Below are 26302 nucleotides of genomic sequence, written 5' to 3'. Positions count from 1 at the left end.
ACTTAAGAGTATCGCCTCAATGTGCATCCATTTAGCAATAAATGTCTCTAATTTCTTGTTTTTGATGGCTGAGTAGTACTCCACTTTATTAAAAACCCCACATTTTCTTTATCCAGTCTCCAGTTGATGGGCATTTGGGCTGTTTCCAAGTTTTGGCTATTACAAATTGTGCTGCTATGAACAGGGGTGCACATATATCACTGTGGTATGATTCTTTTAATTTTTGGGGGAAGATCCCCAGCAGGGGAATAGCTGGGTCACATGGGACTTCCAGTCCTAGTTCTTTGAGGTATCTCCATACTGATTTCCACAGTGGTTGCACCAGTCTACACTCCCACCAGCAGTGGAGCAGTGTTCTTCTTTCCCAGAAGAACCTTTATAACCCAGAGCCTTTGCATTGGGTTATATCCCCAGACCTTTTAAAAATTTGAGACAAGGGCCGGGGATTTAGCTCAGTGGTTTCGCCGCCTGCTGCCCAAGCACAAGGACCCGAGTTCGATCCCCAGTACCAAAAAAAAAAAAAAAATTTGAGCCAAGGTCTTGCTAAGTCATTAAGTTGCCCAGGCTAGGCTCCAACTTGCGATCCTCCTGCTTCAGCCTCCCAGAGTGGTGAGATTTCAGACATGTGCCACCACACTTGGTTTCTTTCTTATAAAACCCCTTCCTTAGTAATGGAAACAGCTTTTGTACATAGGGAGGGGAGGGGACTTGAGGGGAGGGGGGACATGGGAAAAAAGGAGCAGGCTGTACCATGTACAGGTGCAAATTCCCTATGGTGTTATTATGTATGCCTAAAATGTACCAATAAATGCTGTTCTATAAAAACAAATTGGTCTTCACCAAGATTCTGTCCTCTGTGCTCTTCTGACTATATACATGCCTCCTGAGTGACCTAACCTATTTCCAAAGTTGCACAAAGACAACAGGGTCTCACCACGGCCCATGTTGGCCTCAAACTCCGGATCCTCCTGCCTCAGCCTCCCAGAGTGCTGGGATTACAGGCATATGCTACCAGGCCTGGCTTTTTCTAAGTTTTAAAACTAGCATACTTCAAACTCATATGCTTCTAACCATAGCCACTCCCTCTACCTTCCACTCTCAACCTTTTCAGTGAATGGTATTACCATTCAATTTCCTAAATCAGAAACCTAAGTTTTACCTGTTCTTACTTTCTACGGCCCAGTCACTACGACACACCTCATTCCATCCCTACTGCCAGTGTCCTGGTCATTTAGGTCTTCATCATTTCTCATCTGTCATCACTCTGCTCTACCCACATTCACACTCCCAGAGTGACCACTCTTAAAATGAGCATTTGATCCTGTTTTGGAATCATTACATATATTCTCTTTACTCCAGCCATGCAGTTACCTATCAGTCCAGGAATGTTTCATGCTGCCGAACATTCTGTTCCTTTTGCCTAAACTCTTACCCCTGTGACTATCTGGTAAATTCCTCTCTAACCTTCATGCTCTTTTAAAGGTCTCCTCTGTGAAGCATTCCAGGAAACCTTGTAAATAACTATTGCAATGATCACTTTTTATTAACTTAACTATTTACATCTCTATCTTTCATTCTAGACCTTAAGTTCTTTGCAATCAGGAACTATATTTTACTTCTGTATTACCATGTGGCAGACTGCTTGATAAAAATAGGTGGTTTGATAAATGTTGAAATGAATGAGTATCATGTATCCATCTAATCTCCCAAACAAAAATTCAAGAAGCCCCTTTCCATTGTTCCTTTTCCAGCCACAAATGCCAATTGGTTATCAAGTCCTGTTGAGCATACCCCTTCTAAAGACATCTCAAATCCATCCCTCTCCTCCCTAACCCAATGCCACACCCCTACTTCAGGATCCATTCCCCCTTACTTGAACTACATTTGCTCCCCTCCAAACCATTCTCCACACTACTGCTGGAATTTAAAAGTTTATTACAAAAATAATACATACTTGTAAAAAAATGCCATTAAAGAAATAAAAACAGTACCATCCAGTATACATACAACCACACAAACCCCCTCCCATTCATTCTAATTCCTCAGAGGTTGTCACTGTGAACAATTTAGCATACATCCTTTCAGACCTTTTCTTTTGCATATACAAGTATATATATAAACACATAAAGATACACATGCTTTTTCTTTCACAAAAATGAGATCATACATTGCTACATGCTTCAATTTATTTCATTAAATACAGAAATTTTCTAAAACATAAATCTGATCATTCCTCTAGATTTCATTTTCCATAATATAAAATTTATTCATTAGTATCAAATACAAAGCTCCTGATGATATTCTTCCTGCCAATCTCAGCCTCATCTCTAGCCATTCCAGTATTAAAAGATTGGAACCAACTAAATACTTTCTGAAACAAGGCAGATACAAACAAACAAATAAACCAACCAGGAATACACTCTGCCATTTCTTGGCTTTTTAACGTCACATGATAGTTTGCCTGGACTTTTCTATCTGGCAAGCTCCTATTTCTTCAATAATCAGCTTTAAAAATTACCTCTAGGAAGACATCCCTTACTTTTTTCAAATGTGATGAGTCCTCTGTTTTCCCCTATACTTTATATCTAGCTTTTCAATTGCACTTATCTCACAGTACTTAATGATTTATTAACGTTTTGAGTCACCCCTCCCCCAACTTGATAGTGATCTCTTTGGGTAAAAGATATGTGCCTTATTTACTTTTGCATCCAAAGGATCTGGTAGAGTGCATATCATGAAGCAGATGCTCAGTAACATATCTGTTGAGGATTTTATGATTCTAGAAACATTTATTGAGTTATCTACTTTGCACAGAACCATATCCTAAACATGAAAAGAAACAGAAGACACAGTCTTTGTCCTAAGGAACTTACCATTTCCCACAGAGGAGAGAAGAGAACACACGCACATGGCAACATATCATTTCTGACATACAGGCTGTTTCAAAGACGTATAATCACTTGCCTCAAATCCATTTAGGCCAAGGCATTGTATAAGAAAATAAATAATAAAGTTAATGGGCAGTTTGTCCAATAGGTTTAAGTGTGGCACAGAGTACACTGGAACCCAATTCTCTGTTCCATTAGGGTTCTCACCTATTCCAGCCTGCAAATTAGAAAACTGAAATGATACCATGCTTAGAAAACTTCTAATATACTAGGAGGACATAAGTTTAAATTAGTCTTTTCATAATTTCTCTTCTTTCCCCAGGGAAAAAAATATACCAAGAGCAATAAATGAAGTTAAAGGACAGCACTGGAGAAGAGTGAGCTTGTTCTCTCTTTTGGGTAGTGGTAGGGGGAAGGAGTTGCTTGGTTTTAATCAAAGGGTGACATTGTCCCAAGAAGATCAGGAAAGATGATTTATAATTTACTTATTATTAAAGGGTAAGGTTTTAATTGGTGATTTCAGGATCAGACATTGTACAAATATAAACAAATTGGGGAAAAGTGAAACACCTAGACTGGAGAACAGGGAAAGCTGACCAAGGAGGCCCAAAGGAAGCCTCATTCATCAGAGTCCAAGTCACTGTCTCCAGCAATGGAGTGGAAATCCTCACTGTCCTCCTCGTCCTCTGACAGGTGGACCTGGCTTAATACACTTGGCCCAGAGCGCTGCTCTTCCTCCTCATCTTCTTCCTCCTCTGATACCTCATACCCACCGATGCTGCTGAAGCTTGTGTCTTGGGTGTTTGACTTGGGATCAGGCTCCTCATAGCTCCCATAACTGAGAAGAGAAACATGTCATCTCTCAAGCTGACGATTCCCATTCTCAGTTGCCACCAAGGGATCAGACCATCTCACCTCCCCTGAACACTAAAGTGACTGATTCTGTCTGGACTGTTCTGCATGTCTCTGAGAGAAAAATTATCCTGTTCAAAAACATCAACTTGCTAACTTCATATACACAAGATATAAAAGAAACTCCCCTATACCTGAACAACACACACTCCTAGCTAACATGACCACAAATGCTCTGAGAGCCTCATGATTTAATCTACCATTTACAGTTTCACTCACCTATGTATCCAAAATTAATTAACAGTCCTAAAGAGTCTCTCTTCAATGTATCTTCTTTCTATCCCTTCCTTTCCATCCCTACTCTACTTGCCTTGGCTTAATCCTTTGTTATCTCCGGTATACACTACTGAAATAACACTTCATGCCTCCAATCTTGCTCTCTTCCAATAAATTCTGCCCATTTCTGCCAGAGTGCTCTTTATTTTTGTTTGTTCTCCCCCCCCATCATCCCCCCATACTGGGGATCGAATTCAGGACCTTGCACTTGCAAGGCAGGCACGGTGCCACTGAGCTAAATCCCCAGCCCTGTTTGTTTATTCTTAATTTTACTTAAATCACACAAATACTGCACGGTCACTGGTTAAAAAATTAGAACATACACCAGAAAAAAAAATCAGTAACTCCACCATCCAGAGATAATCTTTTGGTATATGACCTTCTTTTGGTATATTTTCTATGCATTTTAGATGCTTAAACATTAAAAAAAAATTTTTTTTTGGTATTAGGGATCGAACTCAGGACCTTGCACTTGCAAGGCAGGCACAGTGCCACTGAGCTAAATCCCCAGCCCTGTTCGTTTATTCTTAATTTTACTTAAATCACACAAATACTGCACAGTCACTGGTTAAAAAATTAGAACATACACCAGAAAAAAAAATCAGTAACTCCACCATCCAGAGATAATCTTTTGGTATATGATCTTCTTTTGGTATATTTTCTATGCATTTTAGATGCTTAAACATTAAAAAAAAAATTTTTTTGGTACTAGGGATCGAACTCAGGACCTTGCGCTTTCGAGGCAGGCAACGGAACCACTGAGCTAAATCCCCAGCCCCAAACATTTTTTGAATTTACAGATTACATACTCTACATGTTTTTCACAATATCCTTCTGCCATTTTCATTAGTAAATATAATGAACATCTCTCTGTGAAAGTAAATATACACCTATAGCATAATTTTAATAGCTGCATGGTATTCTGCTATGTGGCTATAACATGACTTTTTTTTTTGGTACTGGGGATCGAACTCGGGTCCTTGCACTTGCGCATCAAGCGGCGAAACCACTAACCTAAATCCCTGGCCCTGTAACATGACTTTTAACAGTCTCTCACTAGGACATTTAAGCTGTCTCCAATTTTTTCACTATGAGAAACAATGCTGTGATAAACATCTTTATACAAATTTCTTAATGAAGGTGTTTTATTTATGGTGATAAAATGGCTAAACCTCTCTCCCACCCACCCTATTTATCAATTTACTTTTGTTCACATACTTTCCAACACTAGGCATTATCACTCATTTTTTTTTTCCCCCCTCATTAACTTTATTGGTACATTTTAGGTATACAATACAGTTACATTCATCACTGGGATCTTGTAACCATTACATGAGTCTCTTGGTTCTTTTTTTTTTCCCCTTCCCTTTCCCTCCCTTCACCCCCTCCACCCTTCCCTATTTGCAAAGACCTTGTTTCCATTTTTTTCCTCTTCTCATATTTTTTCCTTTCTCTTTTTTCCCTTCCCCTACCCCTCCTAATTCCCCTGTTCTTTTAGACCTTTTCTTTCGGTTACACAATATCAGTTATACATTTTTTAAATTACAATATTAAGATCTAGGAGACATTACCACAGATTTTACAGAATTTAAAAGGATTTAGAAAGCATATTACAAAAATCTTTTTTGAAATAAATTTGACAACTTCTAAGGAGTAACTTAGAAGACAAATTAATGAAACTAACTCTGGAGGAAATATAAAATTTGAATAGCACCTATTAAAGAAAGTATATTCCTAGCTTGAAAACCTACCTATATGACAACAGCAGGCTCAAAAACATTTTAACTGATAAATTATATCAAACAATTAAGGCAGAAAAAAGAAGGAACACTTCTCCCCTCATTTTAGGAAATCAACATTGCACTAATCCTAAAACTGGATAAAAATAATAGAAAAAAAGTAAGAACATAGATAGAAATTTGATTAACAAAACAAACTCTTAGAAGTCAGATCTGGCAGTATGTAGAAAGTGGTTTTGTTATAGGGATGGCAGTGGTGGTTCAGCATTGGAAGATCCAACCCCAAAAGTCATCATTTTAACAGAGGAAAGGAGAAAGCCATATGATCCTGTCACTAGTTAGAGAAAGAGTATTGGACTAAATTCTACAGCTGTTCATGGTAAAAGCTATCAGGAGACTAGAAGTAGAACAGAACATTCTCAACAGATCAAAGACATGTACTCCATACTTCCAACAAAAACTCCTTCTATGAATGGAGAAGATACAATGCTTTCTCCCTAAAGTGGGGAACAAGGGCAGATATGCCTACTCTTCATCTGTCCATTAGACTTTGAAACACAGGTCTAAATCAAAATAGTCTGGCAATAAAATGACACAACTAGAATAGGATTGGCATGGCAGAAGCAAAATCTTTATATGTAGATGAAATGATCATCTACAGAGAAAATACTAAGAAATCTCTAGGAGCCCCTAGAACTTGTACTTGAATTTAGCAGGATTAGAAAACACAAGGTATATATAAAAATTCAGGTCTGTGTATACTTGCTATAAATGAATTGGATATTGAAATTTTAAAGTTATGTAGGAGTACAAAGGACCCAGAAAACCCAAAAACAAAAACAAACACAGTGTTGGAAGACGTTTAGCACCCAATTTTAAGACTTCTTCTAAAGGTACAGTAATCAAGGCAGCGTTGGTGTAAGGAAAGACATATAGATCATTTGAATAAAACAGAGAATCTAGAAATAGGACCACACATATATGGTCCACTGAGTTTTGAAAGATTATTTAACATTAGCATTTTATAGAATATAAACTCGATTCAAGAGCCAGGGAAGAGATAGTGTCTTCAGCAAACGGCACTAGAATACCTGGTATCTGTATAAAAAAAAATTAACCTCAACCCTTTTTTTCCATACATGAAAATAACTTGAAGGGATCTATGAACCTAAATAAGAAAGCCTAAAAGTGTAAACCTTTAAGAAAAAATTATAAGGGAAAATATTTATGAATTCAGGGTAGGCAAGAACTACCTAGGATACAAAAAACATGATGTATAAAAGAAAAAATTTGATAAATGGGATTCCATCAAAATTTAGAACTTTAAATGACATCATTAAAATGAAAAGTAGTCCTTAAACAGACCATATTTACAATACATATAACCTATGACCAGGATATCTAAAGAATTCTTAGAGCTCATTAATAGACAACCCAATTAAAATGTAGACATAAGAAAATGATAAATAGCCAGTATAGCACAAGGAATGGTGTGCAACTCTAGAATCATAAAAATACTAATCAGTACAATAATATGAATTATACACTCATTAGGGAGATGAAGTTAAAAGTTTTAAAAGCCTTGTCATGACTTTTTCTTTTTGTTGGATTCTCCCCCTTTGCGTTTAATTTGTCACGCCCAATGGATTCATTCTGCTGGGTTTCCTGGGGTTGTGATCCTCATTGTCTTTTCCTAGGGTATTGTCTAAAATTTTTTGGAGTGCCAGTTTGGTATTCATGAAGTTCCTGAGGTGCTCTTTGTCATGAAAGTATCTTATTTCTCCATCCATTTTGAAAGATAGTTTTGCAGGGTACATCAATCTGGGTTGGAGGCTGTTTTCCTTTAGGGCTAGAAATACATCACTCCAAGCTCTTCTTGCCTTGAGGGTTTGCATTGAGAAGTCTGCTGTGATTCTGATGGGCTTTCCTTTGTATGTGATAGGTTTCTTTTCTCTCACTGCTTGTAGAATTTTGTTCTTCTGTTGGATTTCTGGGATCCTAACTATTATATGCCTATGTGTAGATTTTTTTTGATTAAGGCTAGCTGGAGTCCTATATGCCTCACTTATCTGTATGTCAAGTTCTTTTCCCCTCCTTGGGAAGTTTTCTGCATCACTTCTGTGAACAGTTTTTTTACGTCATCTGCACTCTCTCCTCTTTCTTCATTGACTCCAATCAGTCTTATGTTATTCTTCTTTACATCATGTAGCAGCTGTTGGATTGATTTCTTGTGTTCCCTTACAATTTTAAAGCAATTTTTCTTTTCCTTCTCACTAATTGCAATCTTATCTTCTATATGTGAAATTCTATCCTCACATTGGTTCATTCTGCTGCACAGACTTTCAATGGAGTTTTTAATCTCCTGGAAATCTGTTTGTATCTGTTTTATGGATTCCATTTCTTTCCTATGTTGGGATTCCATCACGTTCCTCAGATCCTCTATTTTATCTGTGTCCCCTCTAGATTTATTAATCATGTCTTGCACCATGAGCAAAATCTTTGCTGTTATGTGAGTAATTATTTCTGATTTCATTTTTCCCAGATCCTCTTTTGTTGCCAGTTCAGAGAGTCCAGGTGGTTGAGTATGAGTTCCATCTCGTTTCCCTTTGGGGTTGCTGCAGGTGATCTGGAAGTCTGTTTTTGAGGCTTGTTTATGTGTCTTTTCATTTCCACAGGGGTGTGTGTGTGTGTGTGTGTGTGTGTGTGTGTGTGTGTGTGTGTGCGCTTGGGCAGCTTCCTTCCGGGTGCTGGGACCGGCTGAGCTTCACTGCCCTAGAAGCCTGGGATGGAGGTGGGGAGCTTCCTTCCAGGTGCTGGGACGGGCCATTATCACTCATTTTTTTTTTTTGTATTAAATTCTTTTATTGGTACATTGTAGGTATACAACACAATTACATTTCTCATTGGGAATTGTACCTTTATATAATGCATCTTGTTTCTTATTTTTTCCCCATTCCTAGCCCTCCCTTCAAGCCCTCCACCCTTCCCTATTTACAAAGACTTTATTTCCATTTGTTCCATTTCTCATCATTTTTTCCTTTCCCTTCTTTCCTTTCCCCTGCCCCTCCCACTACCCCTACCCCTTTGGACCTTTTCTTCCTATTTTACATTTTCGATTATTCATTCTAATCATTGGTACATTTTAGGTATACAATATAATGACATTCATCATTGGAAATTTGCACCTTTACATAGTCTCTCTTGGTTCTTATTTTCCACCCTTGCCCAGCCCTCCCTTCAACCCCTCCATTCCTCCCTATTTACAAAGATTTTGTTCCTATTTTTCCATTTTCTCATATTAATCCCATTCCCTTCTATCCTTTCCCCTAGCCCTCCCACTTCCTTCCCCTTTGCCCCTTTTCTTCCTATTTCACATTATCTGTTATACATTTAGTCCTTATTTACACTTTCAGTTTCTCACACCAGAGAAACTATTCGGTATTTACACATGTGTGTCCTATTTATTTCACTTAAAGAGTATTGCCTCAATGTGCATCCACTTAGCTATAAATGTCTCTAATTTCTCATTTTTTATGGCTGAGTAGTACTCCATTTTATAAAAAAACCACATTTTCTTTATCCAGTCTCCAGTTGATGGGCATTTGGGCTGTTTCCAAGTTTTAGCTATCACAAACTGTGCTGCTATGAATATGGGTGCACATATATCACTGTGGTATGATTCTTTTAATTCTTTGGGGAAGATCCCCAGCAGTGGAATAGTGGGGTCAAATGGGACTTCCAGTCCTAGTTCTTTGAGATATCTCCATACTGATTTCCACAGTGGTTGCACCAGTCTACACTCCCACCAACAGTGGAGCAGGGTTCCTCTTTCCCCACAGCCCCACCAGCATTTGTTATTGGTTGATTTCATGATAGCAGCCATTCTTTCTGGAGTGAAGTGGAATCTCAGCGTTGTTTTCATTTGCATCTCTCGAATGACCAGTGATGTTGAACATTTTTTCATGTATTTATTTGCTATTTCTACTTCTTTGTCTGAGAAATGTCTGTTCATTTCAGATGCCCATTTTTGGATTGGGTCTTTAAACATTATCACTCATTTTAATCTTTACTATTCTGATAGGCAAAAAATTGTACTTCACAGTTTCACTGCATTTCTTTTACTATGGAAGTTATATTTTTCATATATTTATTGGCTGTTTTTGCACTTTTTTGGGGGGGGCGGGGTAACAGGGATCAAACTTGGGACCCTGCACTTGCGAGGCAGGTGGCGGAACCACTGAGCTAAATCCCTGGCCTGGTTTGCACTTCTTTTGTGAATTATTAGTTCATGTCTTTTGCCCATTTTTCTTTGGTGCACAAAGTAATCTTTCTCTTTTTTTCAAGACAGGGTCTTGCTGTGTAGTTCAGGCTGTCCTTGAGCTCACTGTGCAGCCCAGGCTGGCCTTGAACTCATGGCAATCCTCCTGCCTCACTTTCCCAAGTGCTAGGATTATAGGTGTGTGCCATCATGCCCAACTGCACAAAATAAGCTTTCTGAGATGTAAATCTGATTATACTGTTCTCATTCAATGCTTGCCCTAAATTTCCAGGTCCTTCAAAATTTGGTCCTTTACCTGCCTCTTTCAATCACTTTTTAAGATGTTTAAAAATGTTTTTGTATTGATGGTGATTGAACCCAAGGCCTTCATGCATACTAGGCAAGCACTCTACTACTGAGCTATATCATCAAACCCTTAAATCATCTCTATCACAAGGGTCATGGATCTTACATGGATCAATCAAAAGCTACAATCACACTAAGTTACATTCTCAAAAGTGCCTTGTGCCTCTGGGTCTTCATGCATACTCTTCCTGATCTCTGGAATGCACTTTGCTTTCTTCTTTGTCTAGCTACTTATTATTTATGTTCAGATCAATTTCCTAACCAGCTACCCTACCCAACCTTCTCCAAGGACAAAAACTGATTGCCTGCCTTTTCATGTTACATAATGACTGCCTGTTTACCTGTTTTAGATTTCCCGCTAGACTGAACTCCTTAAAGGAAGGAATCATATCTTAGTTGTTTTGTACTTGTAAATAAATAAATAAATCTAACTGCTTGCTAGATGTATCATATATATATATATATATATATATATATATATATATATATATATATATATATATATATATATGTTAAACCCAACAGGCTCAAAGCCAAATTCCTTTTTCCCTCCTTTTCTACCCCATCTAGTACCTGTTCTTCCTGTTTTCGTTCTCAGTGACATTCCCATTCATTATTCATCTATTTCCTAAATCTAATTATCTACCTTTTAAATAACTCTTAAATAAATGTCTCTTCATTTTCTCCCTTTCTTGACAAATCCCTGTTGATATCCTCATCATCTGTCCCACTTTACCCTAGGAGAAAGCTAACATACAAAGTTGGTGTTACTTCCCTTTCCTTAAAGTGATGATTCCTACTACCTACTGGACAAACTCCAAGTGTCTTAAGGATGCTATTTAAGGTCCTCTACAATATAATTCTTTGCTACTTTTAGGATCTCAAATCTCCAACAACTTCCCTTTGCTGTGGAACATGCTTCATGTTATATTTCTGTACCCTTCAATATATTGTTTCATCTACTCACTTGCTGACACAGTATCTATAGTACACTCCTATTCAAGCTTTAAGGCCCAGTTCAAATGTTCCCTTGTCTGTGAAACTTTCCCTGATTACTTCAAGCAAAGCGAGATGTTCCCCCCTCAGAGTGGTGCCTTGGAACTCTGTATTTAATTATGCTTTAGTACTTACCACACTGTAATGATTTGTTTTTGTCAAGAATGCTCCTCTAGGGCAGGATATATCTTGCTCCTCTGAGTATCCCCAGGGCCTAGCACAGTGCCTGGCCCTAGTAGGTCCTTAGGAAATGTTTGATGATGAAAGCAATCTGCTGCTGGGCCCTTTGACATCATAGCTGGCCATTAATGCCACAGCCCTGAAGCATGTTGCTGCCGATTACCTGATGTTGCTATCCTCCAAACCATGGGAAGCCTCCCCACCGTCTCCCTCATAGGACATCATGCTTTCTTCATTTTCCATGCCCATCCTTGTGTTCTCCTGTAGCACACGGGGCTGTTTGGGTCTTATACCACCAGATCCCACATCAGAGTCACTTCCACTTTCACTAAGCTGAATAGCTGTAAAAACAGATTCTAGTTAAGACAGAAGCTTTAAAAAAAAAGATAAGCTTGACAGAATTAACTTTTGGGGGGGGGTGGTACCGGGGATCGAACTCAGGACCTTGCATTTGTGAGGCAGGTACGGTGCCACTGAGCTAAATCCCCAGCCCTTGTGGGGTTTTTTTGTTTGTTTTTTGTTTTTGTTTTTTGAGACAGGGTCTCTATGTAGTTCAGGCTGGCCTTGAGCTCATTATGTAGCCTAGGCTGGCCCTGAGCTCATGGTGATCCTCCTGCTTCCATCTTCCAAATGCTGGGATTACAGGCTTGTGCCACCACACTCGATGAATTAACATTTTTTTTTTGGTACCGGGGATCGAACTTGGATCCTTGCACTTGCACAGCAGGTGGCGAAACCACTGAGCTAAATCGCCGGCCCTAATTAACATTATTTTGAGACAGCATCTCACTACACAGTCCAGGCTGGCCTTGAACTCATGTATGTAGTCCAGGCTGGCCTCAAACTCTATATTAATCTTCCTGCCTCAGCCTCTTAAGAATGCTGGAGTTGCAGCCTTGTGCCATCATGCTCAAATAGAATTAACATCTTTAGATTTGTCTTGCAAAACTAGTCCCCGCACACATCTACACAGGCATCTTGCCTATATCATTCACTTCAGAAACCTCTCTTGTAAACTGTGTAGAGGCAACAATGGCAAGGTCTATAGTTTAGAAACTGAATCCAAATAACAATTCCCCTTCTCCATCTCAGTCCAACTCATGTTTTCTTCCATCTCCTCTAATACATTCTCCCCATTAACCCAGAAAGTACCTCCAAACAGGATCTTTTTCCTTACTTTTCCTTCCCTATTTCCACTCATAACACTTTGTTCTCTTCTTTAGCAAGTATCCAAATCAAAGTTGCTACTTTGGCATTGCCTTTTCCACTGTCATCTTTTGTTCTTTTTACTTCCTTTAAAGCTCATGGACATAATCATCCTATAATTGAATTCTCAGTACTTTCAGGTCTATTAATGGGACTTCAATAAAAAAGGCAACTGCCTGCCCCGCAAGCACAAGGACCCGAGTTCAATCCCCGGTACCAAATAAATAAATAAATAAATAAGGTAACTTCTGATAATATATGTGGACAAGAGTTTCCTATCCAATCCTGAGGGCACTATAGTGAGCTATATAGGAGCAGGAGCAAAGAAGCAAGACTTACCAGAGAAAGGATTATCTCCTTCTTCATCACTCCCAGCATCTTCCTCATCATCTTCTCCTTCAGACATAAGCAAATCCTCATATAGAACACTGGCTTGAGGTTGCTGTACAGTTCCTTCCTCTTCATCTGCAAGATCTCCATCTCCATCTTCACCTTCCTGAATGAGACCGGATAGGGTCAAAGTCCCATCAACTAACCAAGTAAGAGACCAGAAGCTGCCACCACCAGCCCCTTGACCCCGACCCCTGCTGCCTCACAAAAAGTTAAGTAATTCTGGGGGACAGACTTGTTTAGCTGGTCCCAAGGATTAAAGTCAGACAGAGGCTCACTACAGACCCTCTGATATCACCTGGGGATTTGGCCTGCCCTGTACTGCTGGGGTTTCTATTACATAAAGGTATAACATAACCATAAGCTTTCTGTAAGCATACTCACTGGGGCTGGAGTCTTAAGTTTCCCATCCTCCTCATCATCATACCCTTCAATATCTACATCAGTCTTCCTCACCCAGCCTATCTCGGCCCTGGCACATCTGAGTAAGGAACACAAATAGCACATCACTGTAGGACGTGCCCGTAGGAGGAGTTCACCAAGGGCTCTTCACCCAGGACGGATGCTCCTCCCTGATAGCTCAGCCAACTCCACTGCTAGTGGGGGCTGTTTACACAGCTCAAGGCATGTGCATTTTCCCCCAGTCATTCTTTGGAAATCAAGGCCAGGGTTAAGAAAAACAAAGAACAGGCAGGTCCTTGGTCTACTCTTACTATATCACAAGGATATATTTCCTTTCTAACCTAAGCTTTTGTTATAGCTTGTGTTGGATTCTTTCAGACAGAAAAACCCTCCTGGGTTTTGCACTCTCCAGTGGAACCCTGACTAAGAATAGCTACAAGATTTCAGGCTTCAGACTAGGAGTATCTTCTGATACTTCTTTTAAAAAATTTAACCTTATAAAATTTTAATTTGAGGGGCTGGGGATTTAGCTCAGTGGTTCTGGCGCCTGCCTTGCAAGCGTAAGGTCCCAAGTTCGATTCCCGGTACCAAAAAAAAAAAAAAAAATTAATTTGGATTGTACCATAAAGTAGCAGGCCTATTATTTTTAACTCTGACTCTGAATATAGTTGGTTTTTCTAGCTACCTGTTAGGACGCTCTAATGCCTCATATACTTATATACACTGTACCTTCCCCTCAAGTTCTACTGTGCTTGACTCTGTCCACAGGGACAGAGATGACTATACCAGTCATGTGACCTGCCAACCCTTCTCCCCCTCCAACTGAAATCACATTTCTAAGCCTTCATTACCAAGGCCAGGGGGCCCAGACATCCTTGATGTGTATCATATATCACTTCCAACATTCACCCTCACCCTCCAGGCATACTACCAATCTCACACAGAGAAAAACAGTATCCTACCTGTGTTACCTGCTTTTCTGAAGTAGCAGTGGGAATATCCAGGACAGACATATTGCTCTCATCTTGAAATACAGAGGCATCTCGAGACATACTGAGAGATGTATTGGTATCATACAAATCAGGAGGCTGTGGCACAAAATGTAAAATTTAGCTTCTACCAAGGGAAGGAAAAATACAGAGTGCTCCCCTTTGGAACATTCACTGCAGGAAAAGGTCATGCAGAATAACCCAGTTAAAGAGAAAACTTAAGTCTGGAACAGTCTTATGCACAAATTTTTTCTTAGAATCTTACAAATGTTGCCTATTCTAGCATATAGGCATTGGGGGTGGGGGATGGGGGGGTAGACAGAGAAAGAGAAAGAGAGTGCCTAAAGCAGAAATACATCGAAACTAAGGGACAATTTTATATTCTAGCAGTCTCTTTGGCCAATAACCTACCTTTTTCTAGTCTTGTCTTATTGTTTTTAGGCCCAGGGCTTCATACCAGTGCTATTTGGAATGTTTGATTTAGAGACATTTAAGAGGAAATAGGATAAAGGAATTTCAATTCCAGTAAGAGCATGGAATATGTTGACAATTCATAAGCTCATCAGAGGATGCTACAAAAGAGCATGGTGAAAATCCATGAGCTTTGGAGTAAATTGCCCTGAGTTTGAGTTCCGGCTCCACCACTTGTAAACTGAGTAACTTTAACAAATTACTTAATCTCTCTAACCCCTTGGCTTCCTCAAGTATAAAACATGGGTGATAATTTACCTTACAGGGTTGTGAGAAGAGATATGCATACCCAATGCATAGTACTCGATAAATTATAGATCCCTTTCCTCATCTCTCCCCTGGAAAAAAGGATTTAACAAATGGACTATTCAATGATAAAAGGGACCAGACAAAATGCTCATAACGAAGTGAAAAGAACAAGACACAAAACCCTGCTGATCAATTTCATTTCATTTCATTCATGTATTTATTTAAGCAATACTGGGGATTGAGCCCAGGGCCTCTGAACTGAATTACATCCCCAGTCTTTTTATTTTGAGGTCTTGCTAAGTTGCCCAAGGCTGGGCTTGACCTTGTGACTTCCTGCCTCAGCCTCTCTGAGTGGTGGAATTATAGGAATGCACCACCAAGCCTGGCTCAATTTCATTTTAAAGTATCTATAAACATACAAACATGAACCACACATATTAAAAAAAAAACAACTAATGACTGATGTTCTTTCTGAGTTGTGAAACTGATAGTAACTTATTTCTTGTTTGTATTTCCAATTTCACCCTGTGAATGTTACTTTGATGAACAGAAAACATAGATTTTGTTATTTTTGTGTTTTTTAAAAGTAAACAAGCAAGACTGATTAACTAGAGGGTTTTGGAGAAAAAGGTAAAACAATTCACAGCATTAAAGATCAGATAAACCAGTGTGGAACAGAAGAAGGGAAATGAGGGAATGAAATTTTTGCAAATTCTTAAAGCCTACTATGGAAAGTAAGGACTGTATGGGAAATTGTGAAAGTGACCAATTTTGAAATATTACTGAATATATGATACAATACAAGCTAGGTGGAAATAGGCAAGTGAAAATACACTATTGACTAACACCATTTAGAAGTCATAAATAAGGTATGATTACTGTCATGCTTCTATATAAACCCAAATTGTATTATGACAGGTTAAACTTTTGCAAACTTTTCTAATAACATTTGAGTTTTGATAGTAATGAGCAAGGATAGTTACTCATGTGTATCTTCCACAGGTTAAGAGGCCATGAGTTGAGCTATCTTAAAATGTGCATGTATGAGTGGAGGGAATGTTAAGAGGGTGAACTAGAAAAATGAAGTAGTATTTGTACCTTACTCTGCATAGGAAACATTCTAACTGTTCTAAACAACAGCTACTGCTCAGGAAGCAGAACAGGTAAGTCCTCAGCCTTTTGAGGTAGTATGGGAGGGGTAGGGAAGAAAGGAAAATGACTTTTGGGCCCAAGGCTTTAACTCACCACAGCACTAGGCTCAGACTTTGCTAGATGTCAGCAAACCATGTGTAATTCAGGGGCTAGACTCCTCTGGAGAATGATGGATGGCTAATACTCAGGCTTTAACTTACCAGAAAATACCTTGTGGAAGCTGTGGGCCTGTTACCAAATAGGGCCTTCCTGGGCAACACCACTCACCCAATCCCCCTTGACCCAATCTGCCCACATACTCCAAGCCAAGAGCCTTTCCTTGTTCTGGACCTTGAAGATGTATCTGAGGGTTCTTTATACCTGGACCCTCAGTAACCTAGGTTTTGGGATGAAAGAGAGTAAAAGACAGATAGGGAAAGTATATGAATGAGACACAGAGACAGCAATCATCCAACAGAGATTAGATGGGCTGCATTATAAATTCTAAGTGAAACCTGGGTAGAATAAAAAATATTCCCATAAGTGTTGGGAGAATTCTTCAAAGATCTGGTTAAATTTGAAAGATTCTGAGGACTGTGTAGATAATTTTTATGGAGGCTGAAACAAATATTTATACTATGTGCCAGGAAAATTAACTTGTGTAATATTTACAACAGTCTTGAATAGTATATTTTAGAGAAAAGGAAACTGAGTTAGAGAGGTTAAGTTAACTTCCCAAGATCACAAAGCTAGACAGTGGCAGAGCTAAGAGTCAAACCCAGACCTGTTTTATGTCAAACCTCATGTATTTCCCTCTCTACCAGAGTGTCTCCAATACAGAAACCAAGTACCAGTTACCAGTATATTCTGGTAAATACTATTATTCAAATATGCCAACCCTCTAAGAATATAACATACAGGAAATATAATCAGTATATTCAAGGGTTCAATCATATCAGAAAGACTAGAAACTTCTTATTTATCCTGCTCTCTAGTCTTTGACATGTAAATTTAAGAACATTATAAATATTTCCTGTCATTATTACTAAGAGGGGGAGTCAATCTAGGAAAATGGGTGACATCTGAGCATACTGAGATACTTCTAAGGGAACAAGTCATCACGTGTCTGTAATACACTGGAATAATAAGGCCCATATCTGTAATTGAACAACCTACACTCCAGAGGATGTCCTAAAACCCCAAAATTTATGGATAAGAGAACTAGAGAAACTCAAAAGAATCCCTCTGGCTATAGCACTCAGAAATCTGGTCAGAAATTCCCAAATTCCTAAACAACTAAGGCCCCATCCCACTCATTTAGCCTCTTCCAGATTCAGCAAGGCTACCAAGACCCGCGGCTCTCACTCACCTTAGCCTTTGAGATGACAAGAAAGCACACGAAAGGCATAAGAAGAGGAAGGACAGAAAAGAATGGTATCTCAGTAAATACATCTGTTAACATGCTCCCAAATCCCAAACCAATAAGAAAAATATGAGAAGAATTCCTAGTCTTTAGACTCACCTGAGGTGTGTAGGGACCTGGAGTCATTGGGTCTAGGCTTTCTAATTCTGCCTCCTCCAGAGCTGCTTCTTTAGCTGTACATATATCCTTCTCAAGTTGAGTCAAATGCTCATCATACTGAGAAAGATGATTAATGAATTGATTCAATATATATTTTAGGCACTGGGAATACAGAAGTAAACAAAACAGACAAAAATATCTCTGTCTTCATGGAGGTTTTATTCTAGTGTCAAGACACAGATAATCAAAATAAATAAAGTAGGGAAGGAATCAGGGGCTGTAGAGTGAGGGTAAAGTAGAAAGGCTCCCTACTCAAAAGAACAAAAAGATTCCAGAGAGTTAGATGCAAGGGGACCTCCTCCATACCACCTACCTCAGTCAATGTCTGGTAACAGATGTTCACAATCTCCTGAGCAGTCTTAGTATATTGACTCTCAGGCCCTATAAATGAAGTTAAGAAAATGCCATTGCTTTTATGAACTTCGGTTCCAGAATTTACATCATCACCAGCAGTGTGTCCTATTATCTTGGATTCAGAAAAATTATGCTTCATCTCTAGCTTGGACTTTTGTTCTTTTTTTTGGTACTGGGGATCAAACTCGGGACCTTGCACTAGCGAGGTCGGCGGCGGAACCACTGAGCTAAATCCCCGGCCCGTTGCTTGGACTTTTGTTCTATTTTTACAAAATGGAAAATTTTAATCATATACAAAAATAAACCAATATTATAAACTCCCATGTACCATTAGTCAGCTTCAACAATTTAACACATGGCCAATCATGTTTCATTTATACTTCACTTTCCAGACTATTCTGAAATTATTTTGAAGCAAATTCCAGAATCATCTCACTTCCTACATTAATTGTTCAGTGCATGCTGCTAAGAATACTTTTAAAAAATGATCATATATGATATTATCTAGGTAAACAAAGTCATTATACACCTGTCAAAAAACACAGAATGAATCCTTATGTAAATTATGGGCTTTGGGTGAAAATGATGTGTCAGTGAATGGTACAACTAAGTGCACCACTCTGGTGCAATGTTGACAGTAGGGGAGACTGTGTGTATGTGGGGCAAAGGACTATCTGTAACTTCCATTCATTTTTGCCATGAGCCTAAAACCGCTCTAAAAAAATAAAGTCTATTTGAGAAACAAAATAAACCCTGTTTAACAAACCCAAATGTTATCATATCTAAAATAACTTTTTTTTTGTAGTACTGGGATTAAACCCAGGACCTTTACATTGAGCTTCATCCCCATCCTTTTTATTTTGAGATAGGGTCTCACTAATTGTCTAAATTACCCAGGCTGGGCTTGAATTTGTGATCCTCCTGCCTTAGCCTACCAGAGTGCTGGGATTATAAGTGTGTGCTGCCACATCCAGCCATAAATGTTCTTTACCTTTGATTTCTTTGAATCGTAACCCCAATGAAGCCCATACAATGCATTCAGCTAAAACATTTCCTTAAGACACTTTTACCTATAAGATGATTCTTAATTATTTAAATTCTCCAAATAGTCTTAGTTTCAGTTGCAAACCTGACTTGCTTGCAAGTCAGTCCAGTTTGTTTGGGCTACATAAAGTAATTCAAACCGGGCGTGGTGGTGCACACCAGTTGTCCCAGCACTCTGGAGGCTGAGGCAGGAGGATCACCGTTAGTTCCAGGCCTGCCTAGGCTACACAGTGAATTCAAGGCCAGTCTAAACTACATAGCTAGACCCTGTGTCAAAACAAAAGTAGTGCAATTTACAAAATGGATTAAGCTGTATACCTATAGTATCTGTCTACACTTTCCATATTTAAGTTGTATCTCAATAAAAAGCTTTTCTAAAAATTTATTACTTCACAAAATTTGTGTGGAAGATTTCACACAAAAACCCAAATGTCTGGCTGCCCTTAAAAATTAAAAGATGAGCCAGGTGTGGTGGTGCATGCCTGTAATCCTAGTACTTGGGAAGCTGAGGCAGGAGGATCACCTCGAGTTCAAGACCAGCCTGAGCTACATAGTGAAACCCTATCTCAAAACCAATAAACAAACAAACAAAAATTAAAAGATGATAAACAAAAGGGTTGGGGATATAACTCAGTGAGAAGACCAGGAGTTCAATCCCCAGTATCACAAAAACAAAATTTAAAAAATTAAAAGATGTGGAAACACAGGGTCAAGCACCAATGTGTTGGAGCTGAACAGCAGCTGCTGTGAGAATAATAAAGGTGTTGGGGCTACTGTGTGTGTGGGGGGGAGATTAAGTAGAAAGTGAATTCCAATTTCCTAGTTCCTAAAAGGTTATTACACAGAAAATTAGAATTAAGTTATAAAGAATAGTTTTCAGAATAACACCAGTGCCAAAAAAAGGTCAGTATTAAAGTTACATATATTATTCCACTTACATAACAAGCTCAAATGTCAAAAAGCTAGAGATGAAGAGCACACATGTGGGACAGGACAGTGGTGGGTGCGTGTGTAGGGGGTGCAAATACAAAGCACAGAGAGTTCTTTTATGGTGATACAGCAGTTCTAAATCTTGATTGCAGTGGTGATTACACAAACCTGTATGTCATTAAAATTGCACAGAAATATATATACACATGCACAAATAAATACAGATTTTTGGTTTTTTCAGTACTGGGGATTGAACCCTGGGCCTTCCCACTGAGGTACATTCCCAGCCCTTTTCATTTTTTGAGAGTCTTGCTCAGTTGCCCAAGCTGGACTCAAATTTGTGATCCTCTATCTTCAGGCTTCTGAGTGCTAGGTTTACAGGTGTGTACCACATCTCCAGGTGGACACAGATTTTTTTTTTAAGGTGAAAATTAAATGAGGTCTGTAGTCTAGTTAACAGTAATTTACAAATATAAATTTTCTGGTTTTGATATTGAACTACAGCTACTTAAGATATTATCACTAGAGGAAGCTAAGTGAAGGGTTCATAGGACACTTTGTACTGTTCTGCAATTTCCTGAATCTATAAGTAGTTCAGTAGTTAGAGTATCAGGATATATTCAACAACAAAAAAGAGCTGCTAGGTATAGTGGCAGACACCTATAATCTCAGCACTCAGGAGAGTTCAAATCCAGCCTCGGCTACATAGTGAGTTCAAGGCCAGCCTGAACTGCATAGCAAAACCCTGTCTCAAAAAAGAGTGTATTACAGAACAATTATATATGAGATGATAGTTTTTATAAAACAAAAGTCTTTAAAGCTATGTAATTCTTAAAACATTTTATATAAGCACAAAAGAAAGTATTAAAGATATATGACAAATGTCATCTCTGGGAACAAAACCACAGGAGACAGGAGTGGAAGGGTAGATAGAGGTTTGAACTTTTTTTTTTTTTTTTTTGGTACCGGATCGAACTCGGGTCCTTGCGCTTGCGCAGCAGGCAACCGAAACCACTGAGCTGAATCCCCGGCCCTTGAACTTTTAATTTCGTATTATTTCCAGATACATAAGAAGTCTGGCTGTGATGAGAAAGACAACATCAAGAGGCTAAAGCAGGGCTGGGAGTGTCATCATTGACAGAAAAAAACCTTAGTAGCCACACTCAGAATAAAGGCCTCATAGAATATACTTAGAAACTAGAACTGTATTATGGAAATACTTCAAGCATTATATTGACATGAATAACACTGAACCTTCTATTCTTTTTTTTTTTTTTTGGTACCGGGGATTGAACTTGGGTCCTTGTTCTTGCGCAGCAGGCAGCAAAACCACTGAGCTAAATCCCCTATTCATATTCTTCAAACTGAAACCTTTAGACTTAATTACCAGTTAGAAAAACAAACACAAGTACATAGCAGAAAAACTTTTAAGTTACCTAGGAATAAACAATAAAAATGTTCAATAGCAACAAAAATTATAAAGAAATAAACAATGCCTAGAAACTAGACACGTTTATTAAAAGATATAAAAGAAAATGTGAGTAAATAAGCATTAAGTTCCTAGATGGTAAAATACAATGCACATTCTACACTAGGTACTCTGCAAATTAACCCATAAATTAAGCTCTCAGAGCTGTATTTAAAGACCAAGTTAGAATATAACAAAAATGATCCTAGCATTGATTTAGAGTAAGATGGTTAAAAGTATAAATTATAAGGCCTTAATGATAAAAACAGTGATACTATTTGGTGATAACAGCACTAGATTAGACAAATCAATAAAGGAGAATAGAGAGCCCCCAAATAAGATCAAGAATACACAACAATTAAGTGTGTTACACTTTGGGGGGGGGGTTGAGTCAGAGTCTCACTATGTAGTTCAGGCTGGCCTTGAACTCACTATGTAGCCCAGGCTACCCTCAAACTCAGTGATCCTCCTGCCTCAGCCTCCCAAGTATTGAGATTACAGGTGTGCACCACCATACTCGGCCAATTTAGTGTATTATAAATGCAGAATCTAAATCAGGAAGGATAGATTATTACATAAATAGGACTTGAACACTTTGCATATTTGGGAAAGAAAAACAGATATTTACCTTACATTTTAATTCTATTTTTTAAAATGAATAGACATTTAAATAGTTAAAATATTATAGCATGTATTAAAAGAAAATACAGTTGGCTATTTTGCAGGTAGTAAAGTCTTTTAAACAACTGCCAAAGACAATAATAAAAAGATTGTTTAAGAACAATTACATGAAAATTAAATTTCTGAGGCTGAGGCAGAAGGATCTCAAGTTTGAGCCCAGACTGGGCAACTTAGCAAGACCCTATCTCAAAAATAAGCAAGGGTTGACAGTGAATGTAGCTCAGTGTGAAGGTCCTGGGTTCAATCCCCAGCACTGCAAAAAAAAAAAGTTTCTGTATGATGGAAAATACTATAAATAAAATTAAGACTTTCTAGGTATGACAGCAATTGCTACTGGATTAGTCCTCCAACCATAACCAGAATACTGGGGGTTAGGGGGTATGAAACAACTGTTTTCAGACACTAACCAACAAGGAAATCCAAGATTTTGTGTTCCCAGAAAGAAGGGAAACACCAGGTTTCTGCTGAACCCAAGCTACGTAGACATAGATATTGGAGTGTGAGGAGGCTAAGACAGCTGGAAACTACAGTGCAGAACTACAGAGGAGAGAACACCATGGAAAAATGACCAAGATCTGTAGAAGCTCCCTTTAGTCTTTGGCTAAATACTAAGCTACACGTGAATAAGGTAAAACTCTACAAAGCAAGGCAAAGGGTCCTAAAAACTGTTCACACAGGGTTGAGAGTTACTCAAAAGTGGGGTGCGGGACGAGGAGGGATATACAACTTCTTGCTAAGAATGGTGGCACACATCTATAATCCCAGAACTCTGGGAGGCTGAGTCAGGAGGATCACAGATTTGAGCCCAACTTGGGCAATTTAGCAAGACTGTCTCAAAAAAATAAAGGACTGGGGATGTAGCTCGTGCAAATGCCTGGGACCAATGATGCCCAGTACCACAAAATGTATCTCAGAGTGAAGGCTCTGGGTTTAATCCTTAGTACCAAAACCAAAAATAACTTATGAGTTTTCTATTTTATTTTTTGTAAATTTATATTAGATCTAGATCATGGAATCCCACCGAATATTCTAAAACTTCAAGCTCTTGCCTTTTAGCTGGAACTGCCATCTTCCAATAATTTGCCAAAATGACAAACACAAAGGGAAAGAGGTAAGGAACCTGGTATATATTTTCAGGCCTTTTAGAAAACACGGGGTTGCTCCTTTGGCCACATATATTCAATTCTACAAAAAAGGTGATATTGTGGACATTAAGGGAATAGGTATTGTTCAAAAAGGAATGCCACACAAGTGTTACCGTGGCAAAATTGGAAGAGTCTACAATGTTACCCAACATACTGTTAGCATTGCTGTAAACAAACAAGTTAAGGACAAGATACTTGCCAAGAGAATTAATGTGCATATTGAACACATTCAGCACACTAAGAATGGAGATAGCTTTCTGAAATGAATCAAGGAAAATGATCAGAAAAAGGAGGGCCAGGGATTTAGCTCAGTGGTGCCGCCAACTGCCTCGCAAGGAGGAGATCCCGACTTTGATCCCTGGTACCAAAAAAAAAAGAAAAAAGAAATAGAAAGAAAGAGAAGGAAGCCAAAGACAAAGGTACTTGGATTTAACTGAAGCACTAGCCTGCCCTGACCAGAGAAGCACACTTTGTGAGAACCAGTAGGAAGGAGCCCAAATTGCTGGAACCTATTCCCTATGAATCCATGGCTTAAGCTGGGGATGTAGCCCTGCCATTTAGCACCTAAGATGTTGTAGGCCAGTGGTGATGAACTTATGGCATGCGTGCTGCTGCCAGCTGTTTGTTATCATTGAAAGCTCTAAAAGGTTTGCCACCACTGTCTAGGCCCTGCTTCAAAATAAAAAAGCATCTTGAATTTTAAGGAAGGTTTCTTAATTGAACAGGTGTGTGGTGCCCTTAACTCAGAGAAACAAATACTTGGAGTAGGGTTTTTATTGTACCTAGTTAGTTATGTCAGGTCTTTACTCTTCAATGTTTTTCTTACTGAAAGATGTGAGGTATCGTGTAGGTGTATACCCTAATGGAAAAATATTTATGAAATATTTACATTCGCTTGAAGATTCTCAAAATCACCATGGGAAAAAAAAATGTGTCAAAATAAATGGAAGGCAGGGTCGGGGATTTAGTTCAGTGGTTCTGTTGCCTGCCTTGCAAGCACAACGTCCCGAGTTTGATCCCCGGTACAAACAAACAAACAAACAAATAAATAAATAAATAGATGGATGGATGGAAGGAAGGCAGTTTATGGCATTACAGTTAAATTTAAAAAAATGTTTAAAGCACCCTAAAATAAATAAACTTCAAATGCTCAGGCTCTACCTAGCCTAAGTCTGTTCCAGAGAAACTTGGTTTCTTTTTTTTTTTTGGCACCGGGGATTGAACTCGGGTCCTTGCGCTTGTGGAGCAGGCGTCAAAACCACTGAGCTAAATCCCCGGCCCCTAGAAACTTGGTTTCTTAGTGGAGGCAATTTTTAGGTTTATTTTTTTCTTTTGGAGTACTGGCAATCAAGCCTAGGCCCTTATGCATGCTAGGCCAGTGCTCTACCACTGCTCTACATCTCCAGACCTTTCTATTTTTTTGAGACAGGGTAGCTAAGTTGTACAGGCTGGCCTCAAATTGTAATCCCTCTGCCTTAGCCTCCCCAAGTAGCTGGGATTACAGGTGTATACCACCAAGCCTAGTAGATTGTAGTTCCCCTTCCCCTCCCCCTCCCCTTCCCCTTTTCCTCCTTTTCCTTCCTTCCTTCCTTCCTTCCTGTCTGTCTATCTCTTCCACTGGGGATTGAACCCAGGGCCTTAGTGCTGAGCTACATCCCCAGGACATTTTATTGTTTTATTCTGAGAAAGGATCTCACTAAGTTGCTGAGGCTGGACTCAAATTTATGATCTTCCTGCCTCAGCTTCCCAAATAGCTGAAATTACAGCCATTGTGCCCATCTGGTTTTTAGTTTTTGGAACACTGGAGGAGATACCTATTATGGTATCTTTGGGAAAGGGGATCTCATCATGATTAGCTTAGCATCATCTATTGGTTTAACAAACATTAAGTAGTAAGGTTTCCACCACCAACTGCTTCTTATGGTTTTTTTTTTGGTATCAGGGATCGAACTTGGGACCTTGTGCTTGCAAGGCAGGCAGTGGAACCACTGAGCTAAATCCCCGGCCCTGCTTCCTACGGTTTTGTTGAGACTGGCAAAAGATTAAGTTTTGTTTTTCAGAAGGGATTTATCTGTATGACATTTTCTTTAACCAACACGGAGGGGCTGGTTATGTAGCTCTGTGGTAGAGCACTTGCATAGCATGCATGAAACCTTGGGTTCAATCTCTAGCACTGCAAAAACAAAAAGAAATGTTGTGTCCCCTTGTGATTACTGCAAATAACTCCAACCACTTAATGTTCTGGCTTTCCCTGATTACTAACATTCTTTTACAAGTTCTTTCTGAAGCAGGAGATTGCCATGAGTTTGAGGCCAGCCTGGGCTACATAGCGATTTCAAGGCCAGCCTCAGCCTAACCGACATAGTGAGACCCTTTCTTAAAACAAACAAAAGTCCAGGGATTTAACTCAGTGGCACCACACCTACCTCACAAGCGCAAAGTCATGAGTTCAATCCTTGGTACAAAAAAACCACAAAAAACCCATAATGGGAAAAAACAAAAATACTGAACTAATAGGTGAAAAAATGGTATTTGTTTCAATTTGCATTTTTGATTACTTATACAGTGGAATATTTACTCATATTCATTAGCTATTTTTTTTTTTTTTTTTGGTACCAGGGATCGAACTTGAGACCTTGTGCTTA

At 38.9% G+C, this 26302-nt stretch overlaps 1 protein-coding gene and 1 long non-coding RNA gene across 14 annotated transcripts in view; one reads left to right on the top strand and one right to left on the bottom strand.

Annotated features, from left to right (window-relative positions):
- Nucleotides 1-26302, bottom strand: part of Taf1 (TATA-box binding protein associated factor 1) — a 129145-nt gene that overhangs the window by 13854 nt on the left and 88989 nt on the right. For 5 of the 11 annotated variants that reach the window (XM_087210522.1, XM_087210520.1, XM_087210515.1 and 2 more), the window contains 6 exons: nt 18349-18416; nt 17976-18092; nt 14576-14701; nt 13161-13317; nt 11779-11956; nt 1919-3726 (listed from right to left, as the gene is read on the bottom strand). In XM_087210522.1, coding sequence (XP_087066648.1) covers nt 3507-3726; nt 11779-11956; nt 13161-13317; nt 14576-14701; nt 17976-18092; nt 18349-18416 — 866 coding nt within the window. In that variant the 3' untranslated portion in view covers nt 1919-3506. Of the gene's footprint in view, nt 1-1918; nt 3727-10081; nt 11957-13160; nt 13318-14575; nt 14702-16674; nt 16851-17975; nt 18093-18348; nt 18417-26302 lie in introns of those variants that run through there. The other 6 variants (XR_015451034.1, XR_015451035.1, XM_087210517.1 and 3 more) reach the window with 6 other exon arrangements.
- Nucleotides 1-26302, top strand: part of LOC147828287 (uncharacterized) — a 91746-nt gene that overhangs the window by 36436 nt on the left and 29008 nt on the right. For 2 of the 3 annotated variants that reach the window (XR_015451040.1, XR_015451042.1), the window contains exon 4: nt 3211-3265. The exons of the other annotated variant lie outside the window; for it this stretch is intronic. This is a non-coding gene — a long non-coding RNA (uncharacterized LOC147828287). The remainder of the gene's footprint in view (nt 1-3210; nt 3266-26302) is intronic. 3 annotated transcript variants of the gene reach the window in all.

This window comes from Heterocephalus glaber, unplaced genomic scaffold (assembly GCF_053883595.1).
Source record: "Heterocephalus glaber isolate CG9 unplaced genomic scaffold, H.glaber_assembly_v1.0 deba00001145, whole genome shotgun sequence".
NCBI lineage: Eukaryota > Metazoa > Chordata > Mammalia > Rodentia > Bathyergidae > Heterocephalus > Heterocephalus glaber.
The sequence above is the reverse complement of the archived record's forward strand: the minus strand, read 5'-3'. Positions and strand labels throughout refer to the sequence as shown.